Here is a 20,214-nt window from a genome sequence, read left to right as displayed (position 1 = left end):
TGCAGAAGCAGCATTCACCTCCCCACCAAGCACACAGAAACCACAGACCACCTTTCTATCGAGGTATTAGATAGGCCTCTTAGCCCAAGAAACTAGCATTTTGACCTTTTTGTACTCATTCCTCCAGGAGGCAAAACTTAAATCTCCTTTCTGTTAGGGTTAGCAGACCCATTATGCGATTCACCCAGATACTGGACACCTAATAGTGTTGGGTTGCAAAAGGTTGCTCCCCCCAACCCCCCCCTCAGTTTTATGAGCTTCTATTTTTGGATGTAAATTATTATCAACAACAGTCAAAAAAGAGGGGAAGGGGGGAAGAGCAGAGTATTTAAATACGGCCAAAATGTTAGTTTTACCAGCACAATCACTCTGTGATTTCTTCTTCACTGTCTTCACTGCCCACCTTCAAATTATGCTTAAACCCGAAATATAATCCCTCCTTATCCTCTTCTCTGCTGCTGTAGGTTTTGCTGTTCCCAGCCGCCTTTTGTCCTCCTCCCCAAATGACAAGCCCATGTGAGCAAGAGAGGGATGTTCTGATCTGTGTAAATCTTAAATATTGGTGAGTTAGCGCTCCAAAAGTGGAAAGTGGAACGTTCCAGTGTCACGTTAGTTTGAGAATCAGCTTACATCTTTCTGTGGACTTGGAGAGTACATTTCCTTAAGTAGCCATGATCCTTCCATCATTTCTCAGTTAATGGAATGCATGGACCACACAACCACCACAGCACATGGTTAATCTGTAATGTGCTTCTCCATCAATCTCCCTGTGTGCCAGGATAGTGGCACTATGCACTGCAGGGGAGGGGAAGCTTTTTAAGGCCAAGGAACACATCTCCTTATGGCAACCTTCTGGGTGCCACATGCCATTGGTGGTGGGTGGGGCCATAAGCAAAAGTGGGAGGAGCAATGACTTTATACAACTGGCTAGTTTTACACGTCTTCACACAGGCAAGCAAGAGGCATTAACAGAGCTCAAGGACACATTCCAGTCAGGCAAAAATGCTCAATGAATATGCAAAGTAGAACTGGTGAGGAGGGGGCATGGCTGAGAAGGGGCCGTGGTCTGGAGAGAGTCCTAAGGGCCACATAGAGATGACAGGAGGACTGCTTTTGCCCCTGGGGCTGAAGTTCACCACCCCTGCTATATTTATTTGTTTGAAAGTGCTGTTTTCAAGCTGCATTTGTTAGTAGAGCCTTTACCAACCTGGTGGCCACTTGTTTTGGGCAACGATGCCTGTGAGCCCCAGTCTGCTGATTTGGTCTGAAGGGAGTTGTAGTCCAAAAGGTTTGGTTGGGGAGGCATCAGGTTGGCAAATGCTGATTTAGTATGGAGCATGCTCTGCTCTGCCTTTATTAAGTTTGAATTTTGCAAAATTGCCAGTTTCAGACTGTACTTAATGGATATACTGTAGTATTGTTTCTAATTAGTATATCTTGCAGCACATTCCCTCTTAGGAATGACCTGTTTCATGCAGACCCATGTTTGGAACCACTTGGGGAGCAAAGTAGCTTGTGCAGGGAGGGCTGTGCTAGTTAAAGGTAGGTAAGAGGTGGACAGGGAAGGGGTCAAGCACACCCTCCTCTGGCGTCTTCTTTCCAAACCCACTTCCTGTTGTGCTTTCCCCCCTGCATGTGTCTAAGCGTTTTAAAGCAGGAAAAACTCAGCATGTTGCTAGACTACAACTTCCATAACAACCAAACATCGGCCATGCTGACTGGAACTGATGGGAGCTGGATGGAGTACAATGACTTCTGGAGGGTCAACCCCCCCCCCCAAATACTCTAAAGAGAGAAAGAAATGTAAAGGCACAAAAGAAGATGTCATGTTCTGGGATAGCTCAGTTGGTAGAACACATGACTCTTGACCTCAGGGTTGTGGGTTTGAGCCCCACATTGGGCAAACGATTCCTGTGCTGCAGTGGGTTGGACTAGATGACCCTCATGGTCCTTTCTAACTCTACAATTCTATGATTCTTGACACAGTATACCGTATTTTTCGCCCTATAGGACGCACCGGCCCATAGGACGCACCAAGTTTTTTTGGGGGGAAATCAAGGGAAAAAAATTTATTTCCCCCCCAGGTTTGCGCAGCCATCCCCAAGCTAGAAGAGAGAGACAGAGCGCTCCATCTCCCTCTTCTGCCTTCAGGGACAGCATCTCTAGCCTCCGTGGGGCAGCGGCTTGCCCCGCTGTCCCCCGAGCTTGTGGGGCTGGCGGGGGGGGGGGGGGAGAAGCAAGCTTGCTCCCCCCCCAGCCTTCAGATCAGGTCAGGGAATAGCGGGGTGGCGGCGCTGCGCCTCCCTGCTATCCCCCGAGCTTATGGGCTGCAGGCTGCTGCCTGCAAGCCTTGCGACCCCGCAGGACCTCGCGCCGGGATCCGGGGGGTGGCACGGAGCTGCAGGAAGCCCTGGAGCGCAGGCAGCTCCGCGCCACCCTCCGGAGCCCCGCGCAGCTTCACGCCGGGATCGGGAGGGTGGCACGGAGGTGCCTGTGCTCCAGGGCTTCTTGCAGCTCCGCGCCACCCTCCGGAGCCCCGCGCAGCTTCGCGCCGGGATCGGGAGGGTGGCACGGAGGTGCCTGTGCTCCAGGGCTTCTTGCAGCTCCACGCCTCCCTCCGGAGCCCCGCGCAGCTTCGCGCCGGGATCGGGAGGGTGGCACGGAGGTGCCTGTGCTCCAGGGCTTCTTGCAGCTCCGCGCCACCCTCTGGAGCCCCGCGCAGCTTCGCGCCGGGATCGGGAGGGTGGCACGGAGGTGCCTGTGCTCCAGGGCTTCTTGCAGCTCCGCGCCACCCTCCAGAGCCCCGCGCAGCTTCGCGCCGGGATCGGGAGGGTGGCGCGGAGCTGCAAGAAGCCCTGGAGCACAGGCAGTTCCGCGCCACACTCCAGAGCCCTGCGCACTCAGCCCAGCCGAGGAATCAGTCCTTTCACGTGGACTGTCATTCTGCCCTGCCAAATCCCCACACATGATTCAGTTCTACGGGGACTTGGAAGCATTTTTCCGCCGTTTACGCCTGAAGGAGTATTTTCAACACACACAACAACAAGACAAGTCAGAGCAAACAACAACTTCACAACACAACGCCTCTCAACCCACTGGAGAACAACAACCACCCTCCCAACAGAACACGGACCACCAACTACCACCGAAAAAGTGTTACACAAAAAGGGACTCCACATGGACCCCTCCTGATGGACGCAATACCACACTGGACTTGTACATTGACTGCTTCCGCCACAGAATCCAAACAGATGTGACCAGAAAACACCATCGCTTACAACAAAATCTAAACCATGCTGAAAGGAGAGCCATAAATAATCTCAGAAACAACCCAGATATTATAATTAAAGAAGCAGACAAAGGTGGAGCTGTCGTCATCATGAACAAAACTGACTACATTCAGGAGGCTCACAAACAACTTTCCAATACCGCCTTTTACACAAAATTGGACTCAGACCCCACACAAGAATACAAGAAAGAACTAAACAAGATTGTTAAGGAGCTACCCCCACACATCCAAGAACAGATCCTCACCAACACACCAACAGAACCTCGACCAGGAACTTTCTATCTTCTACCCAAAATACACAAACCAGGAAATCCAGGACGCCCCATCATTTCAGGTATTGGCACTGTTACAGTGGGTGTCTCCGGTTATATGGACTCTGTTCTGAAACCATATGCCATCAATGCTCCCAGCTATGTACGTGACACCACAGATTTTCTGAGGAAAATACAATCTTTAAATAATCTTCCCAACAATACTATACTAGCTACTATGGATGTGGAATCTCTGTATACCAACATCCCACCCAACGATGGTTTACAAGCTATAAGGAACACCATATCAGATAAAACCACAGCGGACCTTGCCACTAAACTCTGCCAATTTGTCCTTACCCACAACAACTTCAAATTCGGTGATGACCTGTTTCTTCAGATCAGCGGCACAGCAATGGGCACCCGCATGGCCCCACAGTATGCCAACATCTTCATGGCAGATTTAGAACAACGTTTTCTGAACTCCTACCCACTCAAACCTCTCTTGTACCTGCGATACATTGACGATATTTTTATCATCTGGACACATGGTCAACAGACCCTGGACACCTTTCACCAGAAATTTAATGATTTTCACCCCACAATCAACCTTACAATGAATCAATCTATGCAAGAAATACATTTTTTGGACACTACTATAAAAATACAGGATGGGCGCATAGACACCACCTTATACCGCAAACCAACTGACCGACAAACATATCTACATGCCTCTAGCTACCATCCCAAACATACCAAACAGTCCATTGTATATAGCCAGGCACTACGTTACAGCCGCATCTGTTCCAATTCTACAGACAGAGACTCTCACCTAAGGGATCTACAGCAAACCTTCTCAGAACTAAAATACCCAGCAGATGAAGTTAGACAACAGATCAACAGAGCCAGACTGATACCCAGAGAGAACTTGCTGCAAGACAGACCCAAAAAAGAAAATAACAGAACACCTCTAGTCATCACATACAGCTCCCAAGTTAAAACAGTACAACGCATCATCAGAGATCTACAACCTCTCCTGGACAATGACAGTTCTCTTTCTCAAGCTCTGGGAGGAAGACCTTTCATTGCCTACAGACAGCCACCCAATCTTAAACAACTCCTAACCCACAATAATACTACAACCAGACTTAACACAGACACTGGCACCAGAGCCTGCAATAAACCCAGATGCCAACTTTGCTGCCACATACACCCGGACAACACCATTACTGGCCCCAACAACATCACACATACCATCTCGGGACTATTTAATTGCTCATCGTCTAACATTGTGTATGCCATCAAATGCCAACAGTGTCCTTCAGCTCTCTATATTGGACAAACAGGCCAAACCTTACGCCAAAGAATAAACGGACATAAATCTGACATCAAGAATCACAGAACAGAGAAACCAGTAGGAGAACACTTCAATCTCCCAGGACATTCTATACAAGATCTCAAAGTAGCTGTTTTACTACAAAGGAATTTCAGAAATAGACTGGAAAGAGAAGCTGCTGAATTACAACTCATTACCAAACTTAAAACCATGAAAAGACCTGGGCTGAACAAAGACATTGGATTCTTATCTCACTATACATAACTAAACCATTTCTCACCTTCCCACCCCTTGCCTTTTCCTGTAAGACCTATTACAGTCGTTAAGAGTCGTCAAGAGGCTCTCTCAGCTATCTGCCTATCTCCCATTCCCACCACCCTTCTGAGTAACACCCCTCCCCACCTTCTCACTATATAGAAGGATCTGGCAACTTCTGTTTCAGTGTATCTGAAGAAGTGTGCATGCACACGAAAGCTCATACCAAGAACTAACTTAGTTGGTCTTTAAGGTGCTACTGGAAGGAATTTTTTTATTTTGACTATGGCAGACCAACACGGCTACCTATCTACTAAATGTATGGTGTGAGCGTGACCTAGGTTGGTGGCGATCACAGTGTCTCATGGTAGAAAATCCCACGGTTTAACTGTGTGTACGGTGTAAATAAGTCCTTCCTTCCAGAATGTGCCACTAGTATGCAACAGCTTTTTGGATCAGGAGCTAGCCACAAAGTGGTACAGTATTATGCATGCAGCTGTGGGGAATCACTTGCGTGCAGTAGATCTGCCAGGAAAATGGCATAGCCTCCTCCAAAGCTTCTGCATACAGGGAAGGAAAGCAGAATGGAGCCAAACTCCGGGGCTGATACTTCATAGCACAATTCCTTGAATTGGCTGAGACATTGTTGCTAGCCCAGCGGTGACTAAAAGCTGGCTCAAATGCTAAAATAAAGCAAAAATGACTTGCTGTCAGGAAAACATCAAGCATACAATTGAGATAGAAGGGTCAAGCTGACCCAGGAAATTTATACTCCTCCTGGAGCAGAATCAGCAACATAAAGAAAGGCCATCTGAAAAAAGAGTATATTTTTCTTTTCTTTATTTTTGACAAAATAATTTGTATTTTTGTACTGAGCCTCTTGGAAAATCAAGTTTCTTTTGATATACATAGTTACAGTGTTTATTCCAGTAAATAATAAATGGTGCCCACTGATCCATCAATGATACTGATATAAAGTACAATCAGCACCATTTTTCTCTTTGAAATATCAGTCAGTTTGTCCATTTCCGTACTCTCCAAAGCTTTTGTCAGATATTCTGTCATTGATGGTATAGTTTTCAGCCTTCCGGAGCCTGACAAAAACAATCCTGGCAGTAACCAACCATTCTGAGATGAGAAATCTGACAGCACTTGGATATCTTATTAGCTAAACAATTAAATGATAGTAAATTCTGATTATGGGGGTTGCTTATTTTTAATTATTTATTTGCAAAAAAACAAAAACATGTACTACCAATGTTAAGAAAACATCATGACAATGAATAGCATAAAATGAACAGCAGAATCCCATTCATAAAACAGGTACAAAATATATTACAAATCAGAAGATCAAATTAATACATCAGCATAGCTGGATCACCCCTCAGGGGAAGCATGGGTGAAAAGATGGGAGTTTTAAGATGGGTTTCAGTACTGTAGATGCCTGCCTGATGTTTACTGAGGCATACTCCAAACTCTAAAGGGCAGGTGACACCATCCTTAGTCCTAGATAACTAAGACAAACCTCAAGAGCATACGTCACTAATAAGACAATCTCTCCTGAACATCGAAGTTCCTGGACAGTGGTATACAAAGCAAGGCATTCCAAGAGGTAAACTGGTCCCAAGTTGTTCAAGACCATAAACTTGGCCTGGTAACATATTGGCAGCCAGTGCAGTAGTGTTGATTGGGTACCCACTCCAACAGCTCTGCTGTGGTATATTCTGAATTAGCTTTAGATGCACTTCTCTTGTGTGCACTGTGAGATCAAGAGGAGGTTTCAAGCTTATGTACTTCTTCCGCTCTTCTCAGCATGCATAGAGCTGGGCACTACAATTGAGAAATCCTGTTTATGTCAACATGGGATCTCCTTTGTCCCTAGATATCAAATCCACTAAGAGAATTGGTCTCCGTATCAAGGCTGTGGGAGTACAACTCCTATCAGTCAGAGCTAGCATGGAGTGGTCTGGGATGATGGATATTTCTGTTTGTTCCAGCAACATCTGAAGGGCCAAAGGTTCCCCATCCCTGGTCTAAGCAAAAGGGAAATCTTGCATGCAGAGAACCTTGTGGTGCCTGGTTTGGACTTTCACTTGCATGGCAAGGGGAGTGAGGAATGGAGCAGCAAAACAGCTTTTGAGCCCAAATACCTTTTCTCCCTACCAGACTTTTGTTTGCCCCCTCTGTGGGCTAGTTCAAGACCTACTTGGTAATCAAAGCCTCTATATCAAAGTTATCCTTTAATTTCAGTGGGTGTGCTCTGAGTAAAACTTAGTTGAATGCCATCCTGGGTTGCTGTATCTTCTGACTCCAATGTTCTGTTGCTGTACTCTTATTTTTGAATTAAATAACAAAACTAAAAGGAAGGAAGATTCATTGCACTAGCTGGACAACTGCGCTGATATCCTATATCTTAACTGTTCTGATATCCTATATTGAGGCTCTAAGGCTTCCCTTTTTGCTACTTTGTATATACCTTGTTGTCTAGTATAACTACTATTCATGGAAGACAATCTTACTCTGCTATGAGTGATCGCCATATATATATAACCACTATTACTCCTGTTTTCAGTATTGAAAGAGTTGCACATACCCCCATTAACAGTGCTCTCTTTCCCCCTCTGTGGACAAATAGAAAGCCTAGTCAGTAGGCATTAATGTCATCTTCTGGTTGTCCACTCTGGAGTGTGACATTTTGCTTACAAGTGCAAATGAGGTCCCTCTAAGACAGTCAAGTTTGGGAAATGGAAGTTTACAAGGTGGTTAAGTAGTTAAGGTTGTGGGCTGCACTGCTAGCTCACTCGGTGAGTGAGAAAAGGGCAAGATAATTCTATCAACAGCACAATTACTTTTTGAAAAGAGCGAAATAGGTGGGGGATGTTTAATGCAGTTTCATTTAAGGAGCTTACTCACAGCTACCCATTAAACTTCACAGCTGACTATGGTTTGAAATCAGTATTCCCTGCATCCAGCTCAATGCTTTAGCATAGGCATCAGCAATTGGAGACCCCAGGGTGTCCAATTCACGTTTGTGTTGCCCCCTTCTCCCCTTCCCCTACAACTGCCAAGCCAAAGTTAAAAGAAATGTGCAGAATGGTTACTGTCCCTGTGATTTGCTGGGACACCTAGAAAGCCTGTTTAAACTTTGAAAAAACCCAAACCTAAAACACTTTAAGATAGCTTCCTTCCCTCAAGTTTAAATGAACATCATAGCTGTAGTGGTGGCAATGCAGGCACTCTTTGCACCACTTTGCCTAGAATAGTTCACTATCCATCCAACCCTCAGTGCAAGGCCGGAAGGAGTTGGAGGAGACGGCAGAGAAAACTGCCAGTAAATGGGGGTTGGACAAGAAGGGAGGAGTGGAGAATAATTGGGAGAGGGGGTGCCAGGAGAGAAGTGTGGGGTGTGGTGGGAAAATCTCTTGAGGTGACCAAGTCCAAAACTTCTGGAGAGCTCCACTTTGGGGAAGGCTGGTGTATAAATATATAAAGAATGTAAAATACTTTACCCTGCTAAGCAATGTGCAACACAGTCTTACAGAAAGAACACAAGAAGAGCTTGCTGGGTCAGGCCAATGTCCCATCTAGTCTAGCATCCTGTTCTCACAGTGGCCAACCAGATGCGGGAAATTTACAAGCAGGACCCGAGTGCAAGAGCACCCTCTCCTGTGATTTCCAGAAGCTGCAGTTCAAACACATAAAGCCTCTGTGGAGTCAGAGCATAGCCATTGTGGCTAGTAGGCCCTGATAGCTTTTACCTCCATGAATTCATCTATTCCTCACAGAATCATGGAATTGTAGAGTTGGAAGGGAAACCAAGGGCCAACTAGTCCAACCCCCTGCTGGAATCACAGCTAGAGCATCTCTGACAGATGGCCATCCAACCTCTGTTTAGAGCCATCCAAGTTGGTGGCCATAGTGGGAGTGAATTCCATAGTTTTAACTATACACTGTGTAATTCCTAAATAGTTCAACTCAAGGGTGTTATAGGTGGCAGTGTGGCCCAGGAGCACAAAGGCCAGATCAGAGTTTGAGACTGATATTTGGTGGTTCCATTTGGATTCAACTTCTCCTCTTCCATTGTTCTTCTCACATCATGCTAAGGAACAGCCGGCAACCGTAATGCTCATTTTAAAAAATTCAGTAATAAAACTAGGCAATGAGCTTGTAGGTACCACTGAGATTTGTTGCTGGGTTTCAAAAGAAAATCATTATGGTTGCAGGCTTTCTTTTACTATGACATGTGGCATGTTATAGCAGCTGAGGCACAAGACAACAATCTTCTTAATGAAATGTTTCAGTGCAGTTGCTCTGAAAATGCAAACATGCATTCACTAGATTGTCTTGAGAATTGGGTTATAAATTGTGCTAATTGTGCTGTGCAAACAGAAATGGTGGAATTTTTGTCAGCCTCAGTCAAGGGATGTACTTCCCTATTAGTAGCAAAGTTTAAAAATAGATATTGCTTTAAGTGCTTTCATGATCATAATCGGCAGAATCATTATGACATTTCACTGCTTGTTTCTCTAGGGAGAACATTTAATATTTATATCCAGCTACACCGTAGAGCAGAAGAAAATACCTTCTTTGCAATAGATGCTAGGGTTTCTTGTGCTTCTCCTACTAATGATCCTTCCATGCCTCTGAGAATACCCCAAATATCGCACATGTTGTAGCAATTGCTCTTCACAGCAAGGAATGCCCAGAATGTTACTTGATGGAAATCAGCATTTCTTCAGGCTTAGTCTTTCTATTGGACAATGGGGATATGCATCCCAGGCACTAGTAGCCAACTTGTGTTGCTATATTTGGTAACTAATCGTCAGCCATGACAGGCCCTTGGCTGGTTCTAATGAAGATAAATTAGTGCATTGCCACTTCTAGGTTCAATGGACTGCTACTAATGTATTCAAAGGGTCTTTTGTTGTTGATGTTCATACTTGTAGCAATGAACTCAGATGGAATGTGAATGATTCCCCTTTGACTTTTAGCTAGGGATCAGGGAAACAAAGCTATCCTTCAAAATCTGTCAATATTTTGTGATGCACTTCTCCAACAACAAAGCTGTATCAAAAAGCTTCTATTAAAGTGTCCAGTAAAATGCATAAAAAACACTAAATTTAGGTACCACGAACTAAACATAAGATCTGAAGCTATCAAAAGTGTTTGTGATGCCTTTCTTTTAATTCTGCAAACATTTCTTCCCTTGCTCTTACTTAGTTTTACAAGCACAGCCGAAACATCTTCAGCTTCTTCACCTCACCCCTAGTCTCTACAGCTCTTTTTGCTCCGTATTGTTGTCCAGAACCTCAAGCTTGCTTGCTTGTCTTTTTGAGACATTCCAGCATTATTTAACCTTTCACCTCTCTGACTCAGTGGGCTCTTTCTTTCCATGCAAGGGAGTTATGCCACAGTTGGCATGTAACAAAGAATTGCAAGGTTTTATCCCTTGGGTGCAAATCTGCTTGTTCCAGTTTCTTAGTTGGAAAGAAACTGTGCCAGTTAAGTTACTGAGCACTTTGGTCCAGCAGACTTCGCAGAGAGCTTTCAGCATTTATGCAAAAATTGGTCTGAAGGACATGCTTCTGTGCAATAGTGGAACGGAAAGTACACATCGTGCAAATGAACCAGATCCTCATCATCTTGCAAAGTGGATAGAGCGGTGTAATCGTTGTAGCTGTGTGTGTGTGTTTAGAACACCATCCTGCTATGGTGAGGCATTGCCATATCATGCACCAGGAGCAACTCTAGAAGGCATATGTGCTGCCACCACAAGGCCTCTAGGAGAGCCCAGAGGAACTGTGAGTGCCATGCACTGCAGCAAGGTACATCACATGTTCCTTCAGGAGGTTGTGTGTCCACAGATGAAAGCACTGTCAGGCAGGGTTAGAAATCTGCCAGTCCAGAAGAAAAGCTGGGAAAACAGAAGGGTTGAAGAAAACTGTTCTCCAGCTTCCACATTTTTTTCCACACAGCCCCCTGCTCCAAAGAAAAATATTTATAATTGAATAATTTCAAACCCAAAATAATTTTAAAGAGATTTTAATTACTTCCCCCTTCAGATTTCTATAGTAGAATATGTCTAATCTGAGGTCCAGCACCGAGGGCCTTCTGGTGGTTCCCTCACTGCGAGAAGCCAAGTTACAGGGAACCAGGCAGAGGGCCTTCTCAGTAGTGGCGCCCTCCCTGTGGAACGCCCTCCCACCAGATGTCAAAGAGAACAACAACTACCAGACTTTTAGAAGACATCTGAAGGCCGCCCTGTTTAGGGAGGCTTTTAATGTTTGATGTATCACAGTATTTTAATATTCTTTTGGAAGCCGCCCAGAGTGGCTGGGGAAACCCAGCCAGATGGGCGGGGTATAAATAATAATATATTATTATTATTATTATTATTATTATTATTATTATTATTATTATTATTATTATCATCATCTTAAACACAGCCTTTTAAAGAATTGGAATGATAAAAAAGTAACAACTTTGCATAAAAACATACCCAAATAGCTTCTTGTAAGTTTCTCCCCCCACCTTATGTCCACATCTTCACCTTACCAAAAGTAAGTATCATACCACTTTAAATAGTTATAGCTTCCTACAAAGCAACCTGGGAACTGTTGTTCATTAAGGGTGCTGAGAGTTGTTAGGAGAACCCCATACTCCACTCACAGAGCGACAATTCCCAGAGTGGCTTAACAGGCAGTGCCTCTTCCCAATGAACTCTTGCTCCTTGCTCCTGCCCCAGTTCAGAGTTCAAAGCCAGCTGGCAACCCAGTCTCCAATTAAGATCTCAGTGTGACTTGTGCTTTAGGTCTCATGGGCTTGGCTACCCCCATGGCTTAGTGCTGCCACAGATTTGGGGCTCGTTCTAGCTGGCTGACCAATTATTCACCCCTGACAGTTACTGCCAAACTCAGTGTCCTTTTTGGAGACTCTTCCTGGAATATTTTTCAAGCAAGACTGAAGAGATTGCTTGAACAAACCCACGTCCTGAATAAAATGATTTGGGGGACCAGTTATTCCTGTTTAATAAAAAGGAAGGTGCACTCTTCTATTGTCTCTTGAGGCAGACAAATGCCAACAAGGAGGCATAAACAATAACCCACAGATATTGGATATTCAGGCTGATGGGACTCTAGTTGCAGAGGTTTACTTGCCACCCCTGTTGGCATGGCGATAGCCTGAGCAGAATGCAAATACGGACATTCTGATGTCACACATGATGTCATAAACAAGTTATGCTCAAAAGTCTTGGCAGAGTGAGAGGCAGTTAACAGTCAGACTGCCCATGTCTGAACTTTGGCAAGATGGATCATCATGGCAGGTGATGAATATATATAGGGGCTATATTCACTTTTATTATAGGGGAAGTGTTTAGGAATGAAGAGGCGTTTTGACCCCCCCCCCGCCCGCCAGTAACATTATTTGGTGAGCCAACAACTTCTACATGCGAAATGGCAAGGAAGCCTGGAACACAGTCTAGATATACTGGACATTTCAAAAGGATTTTAAGGTATTTTGAATGCTATAAATGGATGAAAGGAAGTGGGGATTGGAAGTGAGTTTATTCACAAGAGAGGTTATCAAATAACTTTGGATATATTGGATCAATTAGATTATAAACTCCTGGAAACAGGCTTTCAGGCCAGCACACACAGCTCTTAAATCAGGCATAGGGCATGAAAGCAACAATAAAATTTGCTGGAGAGTTTTGCATTGATGGCTCTCTAGTAACAGGGATTTATTACTGTCCAATGCTGTTGGCATGGAGATAGCTTGAGCTGAATGCAAACATAACATTCTGCTGTCATGAATGATGTCACAAACAGTTTAAGCTCAAAATTCTTGGCAGGTGAGAGTGAGTTAACAGACCAAATCTGAACTCTGGCAAGATTCTGGATCTTTGTTAACAGGTGATAAATTTATCGGAGGGAGAATTGTCCATTAATTTTTATTGGGGAAGAGTTTGGGAATGTTTTGTAGATTGGCTTGCCGGTTCTTAACCTACCAACAAGTTTAGGCCACTCAATACACAACACCTTGCCTATCTAAACATCTACCTTATAACTGCCTATTTGTGTTGATTCTTGTGGAAGCCATAAATTAGAGGTGGAGAACCCATGACCCTCCCAGGTGTTGCCGTGCTACAGCTCCCACATCTAGAACCTTACATTTAAAGCCTTACACTTTAAACAATTATGTCTTCCCCCAAATAAGCTAACAGTTGTTAGGAGACCCCTATTCCCCTCACAGAGCTATGATTCCCACTCAGAATATATTAGCTCTGAGGGGACAAGGGGGTCTCATCTCAGCACCATTATCAAACTACAGTTCCTAGGATTCTTTGGGGGAAGCCATGACATTAAAGTGTTACAATAATGCTTTCAATGCATAGTGTTGACATTTTCTCAGTCCTTGACTCTTTATTCTTGGTTTATGGAATATTGTCATCTCATCTGACTGGTAGCAGCTCTCCCAAGGCTTCAGGCAAGGATCTTTCCACAGCTGTCTACCTGAATTCCTTTTAACTGGAAAAACCGGGAATTAATCATGGTGCTTTCAGCATATAAGGCCTGTTCTTGGTGAACAATAGCTAACTCCCCCCAAGGCCCAGCTCTATATTTTGGGCATTGTCAGAATTAACATTTAAAAGTAGAATAAATAGGTAATAAAATTATGTGATCTAGCAGCACATCCTGGCTTTGTGTGAGGGTGCTTAAGTAAACTTGGGAAAAAAGGGGTTTCCAGGTGACCTGTTTATTGAACATTCATCTTGATTTGTTTGTAGGGAGATTAGATGATGTTTGCTAAGCATGCATTCTGATTTATGAGGTTAGATGATGTGGCACAAAAGCAAGTGTTACCCCACACTTTCCTGTGCATCTCCCCATCACCTCCCTTATCACAGAAAGTTTCCCCTTTTGGAGGAAGTGGGTTTGTTGCCCAGGGCATCCCAAATAACTACAATTGCACAACCCACATTTTCTGGTATGTAACTGAATCCCACCCAAAAATAGTGACTGCCTGGAAGCACCCAAAAAGTCCTGAATGGGCTGATCTTTTTCTTGCCTCTCCTTCCTAGAGTTGTTGTGACAAAACCTGCAGAGCTTTTTTGAGGGACAAAATTGACACTATTGATTTAAGCCGTTCTTCCTCCCATCTCCATTTTATTGTCATACTTCCAGTCTACTCCTTTTCACTAGAGTCTTCCCATTCAGGTTTGGCTGAATGCTTACAAGTCAAGGAGAGACCTGTAGGTGGTTTTCCTGCATTAGCTGTGAGGTCTGTCCTCACCCCTACACAATCCTGACAATCTCATATTTCATATTTTAAAATTCTAAGGAAATAGTCTAGCCAAGAAGCAAGCATTTTCAAGCCCATGATTTTCAGTGGGAGAAAATAGAACACATAAATTTAGTTCTTTTGTTGAAGTCAATTGTCCTAATCCATCTTGGGAGTTCTTTTACACTGAGAAGAAACCAGCCTTCCACTTGTCTAGTGAATAATAATGCATTAATCAGCATGCCTATCTCCATCTGAATTACAGTCCTCAAGTGGGCCCTACTGAACAGGCTTGGTGCATTTTTCTAATAGTTAAGGATGAGAATCTGCCTCTGGGATTGTGAAGTGCCAATAGTTGCCTGCAATGTAAGTTGAATCAGGGCCAATAGGTCTTTTTAGTTTTCATGGTTGCAGAGCTCTAGTTGAAAATTTAAGGGCATAGGGCTGGAAACAATGCGGCAAGTAGCAAGAAGTTTAAATGACTTGTGTTGCACAATATACATGTCACAGATCTGGACCTTGAAATGATAATCTGAGGCCCTTCTTTGTGTGCCTCCACAAGGGGTCTGGCGGGCGGCAACACAAGAATGGGCCTTTTCTGTGGTGGCTCCCCATTTGTGGTATGCTTTGAGGGAGGCGTGCCTGGCACCTAAAGATTTGCAATGAAGACACAAGGCAAAAACATTCCTCTCCTCTCAGGCCTTTGGCTAATTAAACCACCTATGGCCTATGGCCTTTTAAACTGTGTATGTGTGTGGGTTTTTGTTTTTGTTTCATTATGCTATGTATTTTTGTGTTTTTATACTGTAAACAGTACTGTTATCCTTGGATATATAAATTTAACAAACAAACAAATCCCATGTTTGCAAGAGCACCCCAGCGTGAGGCTCTGGATTAATTAGGTAGTGGATCTGGTAAGAGTTGGCCACAAAGTACTTATAAAGTTGTTTTGAGTGACTATTGCAGCTCGCTTCTGATGTGCAGCAGGCTCCAAACTCCCTGTATGAGCACCTTGTGGAGAAGTATTACCAAATTTGCTTCCAGGGCTAGTTACTAGTCAAGGGTGATTTGAAGTTTGCTCAGTCAAAATAAGAAATAATATTTTTACCCTATGTCTCAATAAAGATCTGAGATTATGTCTGCCAACCATCAAATCTTTCACTGACCCACTGGTTGGCAAAATGCAAGCTTATCTCCTGTTATCACTGACACTTGCCAAAATGGTGCTTCACTTAACCCTGATACTTGCCACAATGGACCTATCATGAATAAAACTATTTAAAATATTCATAGTTCATTTTATCTAACATTGCATGTGTAAACCGTATGTTCTTAGAATAAATCTTTGTGGCTTATGCAGCAATATCCTGCAATCAGATGGTGTTCTTACATTCCCATAAACAAAACTGTGAATAACTTAGTAAGTACTATAAATATTTCAGCAAATTCCATTTTAATATGGGCATTAAGTAAATGTTTGCTTGGGCGCCTCCAGGAAAATAGGCAAACTTGCAGTTAAAATGCATGAAACCGACAGCTGCTGAAGATCTAACATCCAAAATTCAAGTGGCAATAAAATTAATCATACCAAGGGAATTTGGACTTGTGGGCCACCATACCAAAGAGGCTGGGAACCACTGTTCTATTTCACTGTATTATTTCCTCAGCGTGTAAAGTGGGATGCTGTAAGGGGTATCTGGGAGTCTAGATGTATTGCAAAATGATCAGGGGACCAGAATGATCACACTTCTCTCTGCCCCAAGCAGAGGAGTAGTTAGGGGTGTTGGGCACACGGGGTGTCACACTGTGGGGCCTGCAATATGCCCTAGCCATGCATCTCTCCTGCAAGTGACGCGATGGCTCGGGTGCCTGTTGGCTCTGTGCTGCCCAAAACGGTAGTGTGGGGTTTTCATCTGCCCACCACCTCCCCCTCAGCCACCCTACAGTTGAGGGAGGTGGCAGGCGGACTAGATACAAGCTTTGCGCTGCCCAAAATGGCAACATGGGGCTTGTGTCCACCTGCCATCTCCCCCTCAGCTGCCCTACAGCTGAAGGGGAGGCAGCGGGCAGACCCCTTGGAAGCATCACACAGCGTGCCCTGCCCTGGCTCCCCCACTGTGTGTGGCTCGCCCTGGGTGCAGAGCGCGGGTGCCACCCTGGGCACCCAAGCGGCTTGGTACGCCACTGGCCCCAAGTCAAAATTGACATGGGCCACAGCAAGAGGTATTGTGTAAGCTACTTCCAGGGCTGGAGGGGAATCCTGTCAGCAAAAAGTAATGACTGTCCATGCCAGAAATCTGATTTGGACTGGTACCCACTACACTGTGAAAGAAAAATCTTGCACCCAAGGGAAATATAATGTACAGCCTCATTGCAGAAAGGATCAGTATGCTAGTATGAGAGAGGCAGAGAACTGTCCTCTTGTACAGAGAGTTGTTTTTATTAAAGATGTTAACTGGCCTCTTCTGAAGACTTGAGTCCTTCCACAAAGGATCCTCTTTGTTGCACAAGACCCTCCCCTTCCACCAATGAAAGGAAAAGGATTTTTGTGTGGTGAGGAATTGGCCTCCTTTGAACCCAGTTCTTCCAAGTGGCTTGCCCTTTGCTTCCATATTATTAACAGCAGATTCCTCACTGTTGAAGAGCTTCACTTATTCATCCTCGTTAAATGGAATTTGTTAAGCATTTCTGCCCTTCCCTTTCGTAAAGGTATCACTCAGAGATGTACGGCAATCAAGTACCACTTCGCTCCACCAATACGCTTACGCAACATCCCGTTCAATTTAACCAAGACCATCCAACAAGATGAATGGCATCTGTTGCGTAAGTAGTTAGGTTTTCATGATGCTAAATGTTGTTATTTACCCATTATAACACCCCCCCCCCATGGCAGTCCAGGTCAAGAAACTGTGCATCATCTTGCAAAGCCAGTCAGCTTTTGTTATCAAGCCCAGCAGCAATAGAAAAGGATTGAAAAGGCCTCAGGAAATTTCTCCTCTGATCCATACCCAATAGCCTACGCAAAGTAAAGAACCTCTTTACTTCTAGAAATGCATCACTGCACAGTTTCGTTAACTTTGATTGTATTATTATTTTTTAAAAGGGAATGGGAGTAGACAAGGGACAGGCAGGATGGATTGACACTTTTTAGGGCAACAGTGGTAAAGATAGATCAATGATAACTACTTGTATGTCACAAATGGTGACCTGTAGTTCAAAGGGGTGAAAAGACCACCGAACAGATGGGTATTGTTCCCAATGCATTTCCAGGAAACTCTTTTATCAAGGGTGATTTTTTTATGCTTAGCGAAAAGCATTTTGGTATGCTGCAGAAAAAAGTGTCTCACTTTTTGTTGATAGTGGGTATGTACAGATATCTTAAAGTGCAATTCTTTGTATTCAGAAGCCATTCCAGCAGAGTTTAAGGGGCTTGTCCTCAGAAACATGTGCATATGATTAGACCAGCATTTGCCTATTTGACGCCCTCCAGAGGTTTTGGGCTACAGCTCCCATCGGTTTTGCTGGCTGGGACTGATGAGGAGTTGTAGTTCAAAACATGGAGGAAACCCGGTTTGCCAAGGCTGAATTTTAAATTGTGTTACTGATGCATATTTAACCTCGTCCTCTCTCACTTCTGGAAACAGATCTAAGAAGAATCACAGCAGGATTTCTTGGGATGGCAGCAGCTGTTCTTCTCTGTGGGTGCATCGTAACTGCAGTCAGTTTCTTTTGGGAGGAAAGCCTCACACAGCACGTTGCCGGCCTCCTTTTCCTTATGTCAGGTACTATTTCAGCTCTGCCTGCTATATCCTTATGTGTGTCAGGTTTTACTCCCATCTGTAGTACAACATAATCTGGCCAATGAGTTTTCACATTTTGGGCAGGTCAGCACTGCAAATGTAAACAGGTTTGATTGCTTCCCTCTTCCTTATCTGATAATCTTAATTCTAATAGGGAAACTGGGGATCTTTAATAGAATTTGTGGTTTCCATACAAATTTGTAGCACTGGGGGAAAGAGGTGAAACCACAGAAAGATGCTGGAAGTAGAAAAATTAACCAAAAGGTACAATGGTCAGGGCACTGGAAAAAGACTGCCTTTAAAAATACTAAGTGTGAAAAATAGTGTGTTTTTCTACACAAACACACTTTAGCAATCATAAATCCACAAACGTGTGTGTTGAGCAATTGTATTTTCCAGTAAATTCCCTGCAACATTTTGAAGTTTCACATTCCCCTCCTTGGTGTTGCCGTGTGTGTGTGTACGCGTGTGTGCGCACGCGCCACTGTGTATTTAGGAAGCTTCCCTAATGCAAGCTGGTGGTGGTGGGGACTGAACCTCCACACCTTACCTAAGACCAAAGGAACACACCAGAGTTGCTTATTCTGTAAACAGACCTAAACAGGAAGCACAATTCCTGTGGAAGAGCTAAAATAAAGAGGGTTGTGGTGTCTTAAAAACATAGAAAGAGCCCTGCTGGATCAGACCACGGGCCCATCTTGATCAGCATCTTGTTCTCACAGTGGGTGCCCAGGTGCCCATGGAAAGCCCACAATCAGGATCTGAGTGCAGCAGGACTTGTGATTCCCAAACACAGGTACTCAAAGACATACTGTTTCTGACAGTGGAGGTAGAACACAGCCATGAATTTACCTTTAAAGAATGCACAGATTTATTATGCTGCAAGCTTTTGTGAATCAGAGTCCACAAAAAACTTATGGTAAATCTGTGAAGCCTTGAATGTCCCCTAAGCCATTTGTTTTCATGCTGCTAGACACTAATGCCTCTACACCTCTGGAAGTTGTGGGGTGAGATGTATGACCCTCTTTTACACACTGCTAGTGCTTCTAGATGACATGGGAAGCTGTGCTTACCTTATGATGCTTGCTAACGCCTTAGACCTGGAAAAAGTAAAATCTCCCAGCATTTCCTTCTTGAAAAACAGTCATAATATTTCTCATCCATTGCCCACTCTCCTCCCACTTAAAAAAAAATCTTATTCAGGCAGAATCTAAAATGACATTTTGAGGGGGTGGAAGCTTCTTAGCGTTGCAAATTACTGAAAGCCAAAAGAATGGAAAGACCATAGAAGGGTTTGTTTTGTCTACTCTGCCCATGTCTCTTTACAGAGAAGGGCCGTGAAACCTTTTTAAGCTGCTGGGCCTGATATTCTTGTAAGAAAACAATGCCTGTTGACTTCTGGTTTCAAAATTGTCTATCTTTTATTTGCCTTGCATGTCTCTTGATGATTTTATCCTGGGCTATTTTGAGCTGTTAGTAATTGCTGATTGTGCACATTTGGTAACCATGACATTGTGATTTTGTCTCCTTTGCAGGCATCTTTTGCACTATTTCTCTCTGCACTTATGCAGCAAGTGTCTCCTATGACCTAAACCGCTTACCCAAATTTATCTATGGTCTTCCTGATGACGTGGAACATGGATACAGCTGGTCTATATTCTGTGCTTGGTGCAGCTTAGGACTCATCGTAGCAGCAGGATGTCTTTGCACCACTTATCCACTCATTAGCAGGACAAAGATTAGCCATCTAAAGTCTACCAGAGACTCTTCTGTATGACTGCTTATCAGGGGATAATCCCTCCCCTTGAAAGGCAACAGGTGAAGAGTAGTCTTCAAGGATTTATAAGGGAGCTAAATTCATAATTCCAAGCACAAATGAAAACAAAACCCTGTCCCTTAAATACCAAACATTGTGTCTTACTAGCCAGGAAATACAGAGGATTTCTTCTCTACCTTCAGGGTGGCTGAAATAAAACATTCAGACAACTGAGTTCTTGTGGA

General features: G+C 44.0%; 1 protein-coding gene across 10 annotated transcripts in view; it reads left to right on the top strand.

Annotated features, from left to right (window-relative positions):
- TMEM178A (transmembrane protein 178A) overlaps positions 1–20,203 on the top strand; it is a 29,073-nt gene extending 8,870 nt beyond the window's left edge. For 4 of the 10 annotated variants that reach the window (XM_081188788.1, XM_081188791.1, XM_081188790.1 and 1 more), the window contains 3 exons: positions 17,123–17,236; positions 18,058–18,195; positions 19,749–20,203. In XM_081188788.1, coding sequence (XP_081044914.1) covers positions 18,090–18,195; positions 19,749–19,990 — 348 coding nt within the window. In that variant the 5' untranslated portion in view covers positions 17,123–17,236; positions 18,058–18,089 and the 3' untranslated portion in view covers positions 19,991–20,203. Of the gene's footprint in view, positions 1–464; positions 563–9,661; positions 11,211–12,353; positions 12,456–12,623; positions 12,645–12,979; positions 13,045–17,122; positions 17,237–18,057; positions 18,196–19,748 lie in introns of those variants that run through there. The other 6 variants (XM_081188789.1, XM_081188786.1, XM_081188785.1 and 3 more) reach the window with 6 other exon arrangements.
- Positions 20,204–20,214: the final 11 nt, after the last annotated feature.

This window comes from Podarcis bocagei (assembly GCF_964188305.1).
Source record: "Podarcis bocagei genome assembly, chromosome: 3".
Lineage (NCBI taxonomy): Eukaryota > Metazoa > Chordata > Lepidosauria > Squamata > Lacertidae > Podarcis > Podarcis bocagei.
Note: the sequence above shows the minus strand (reverse complement) of the source record. Positions and strands in the feature narration are given on the sequence as shown.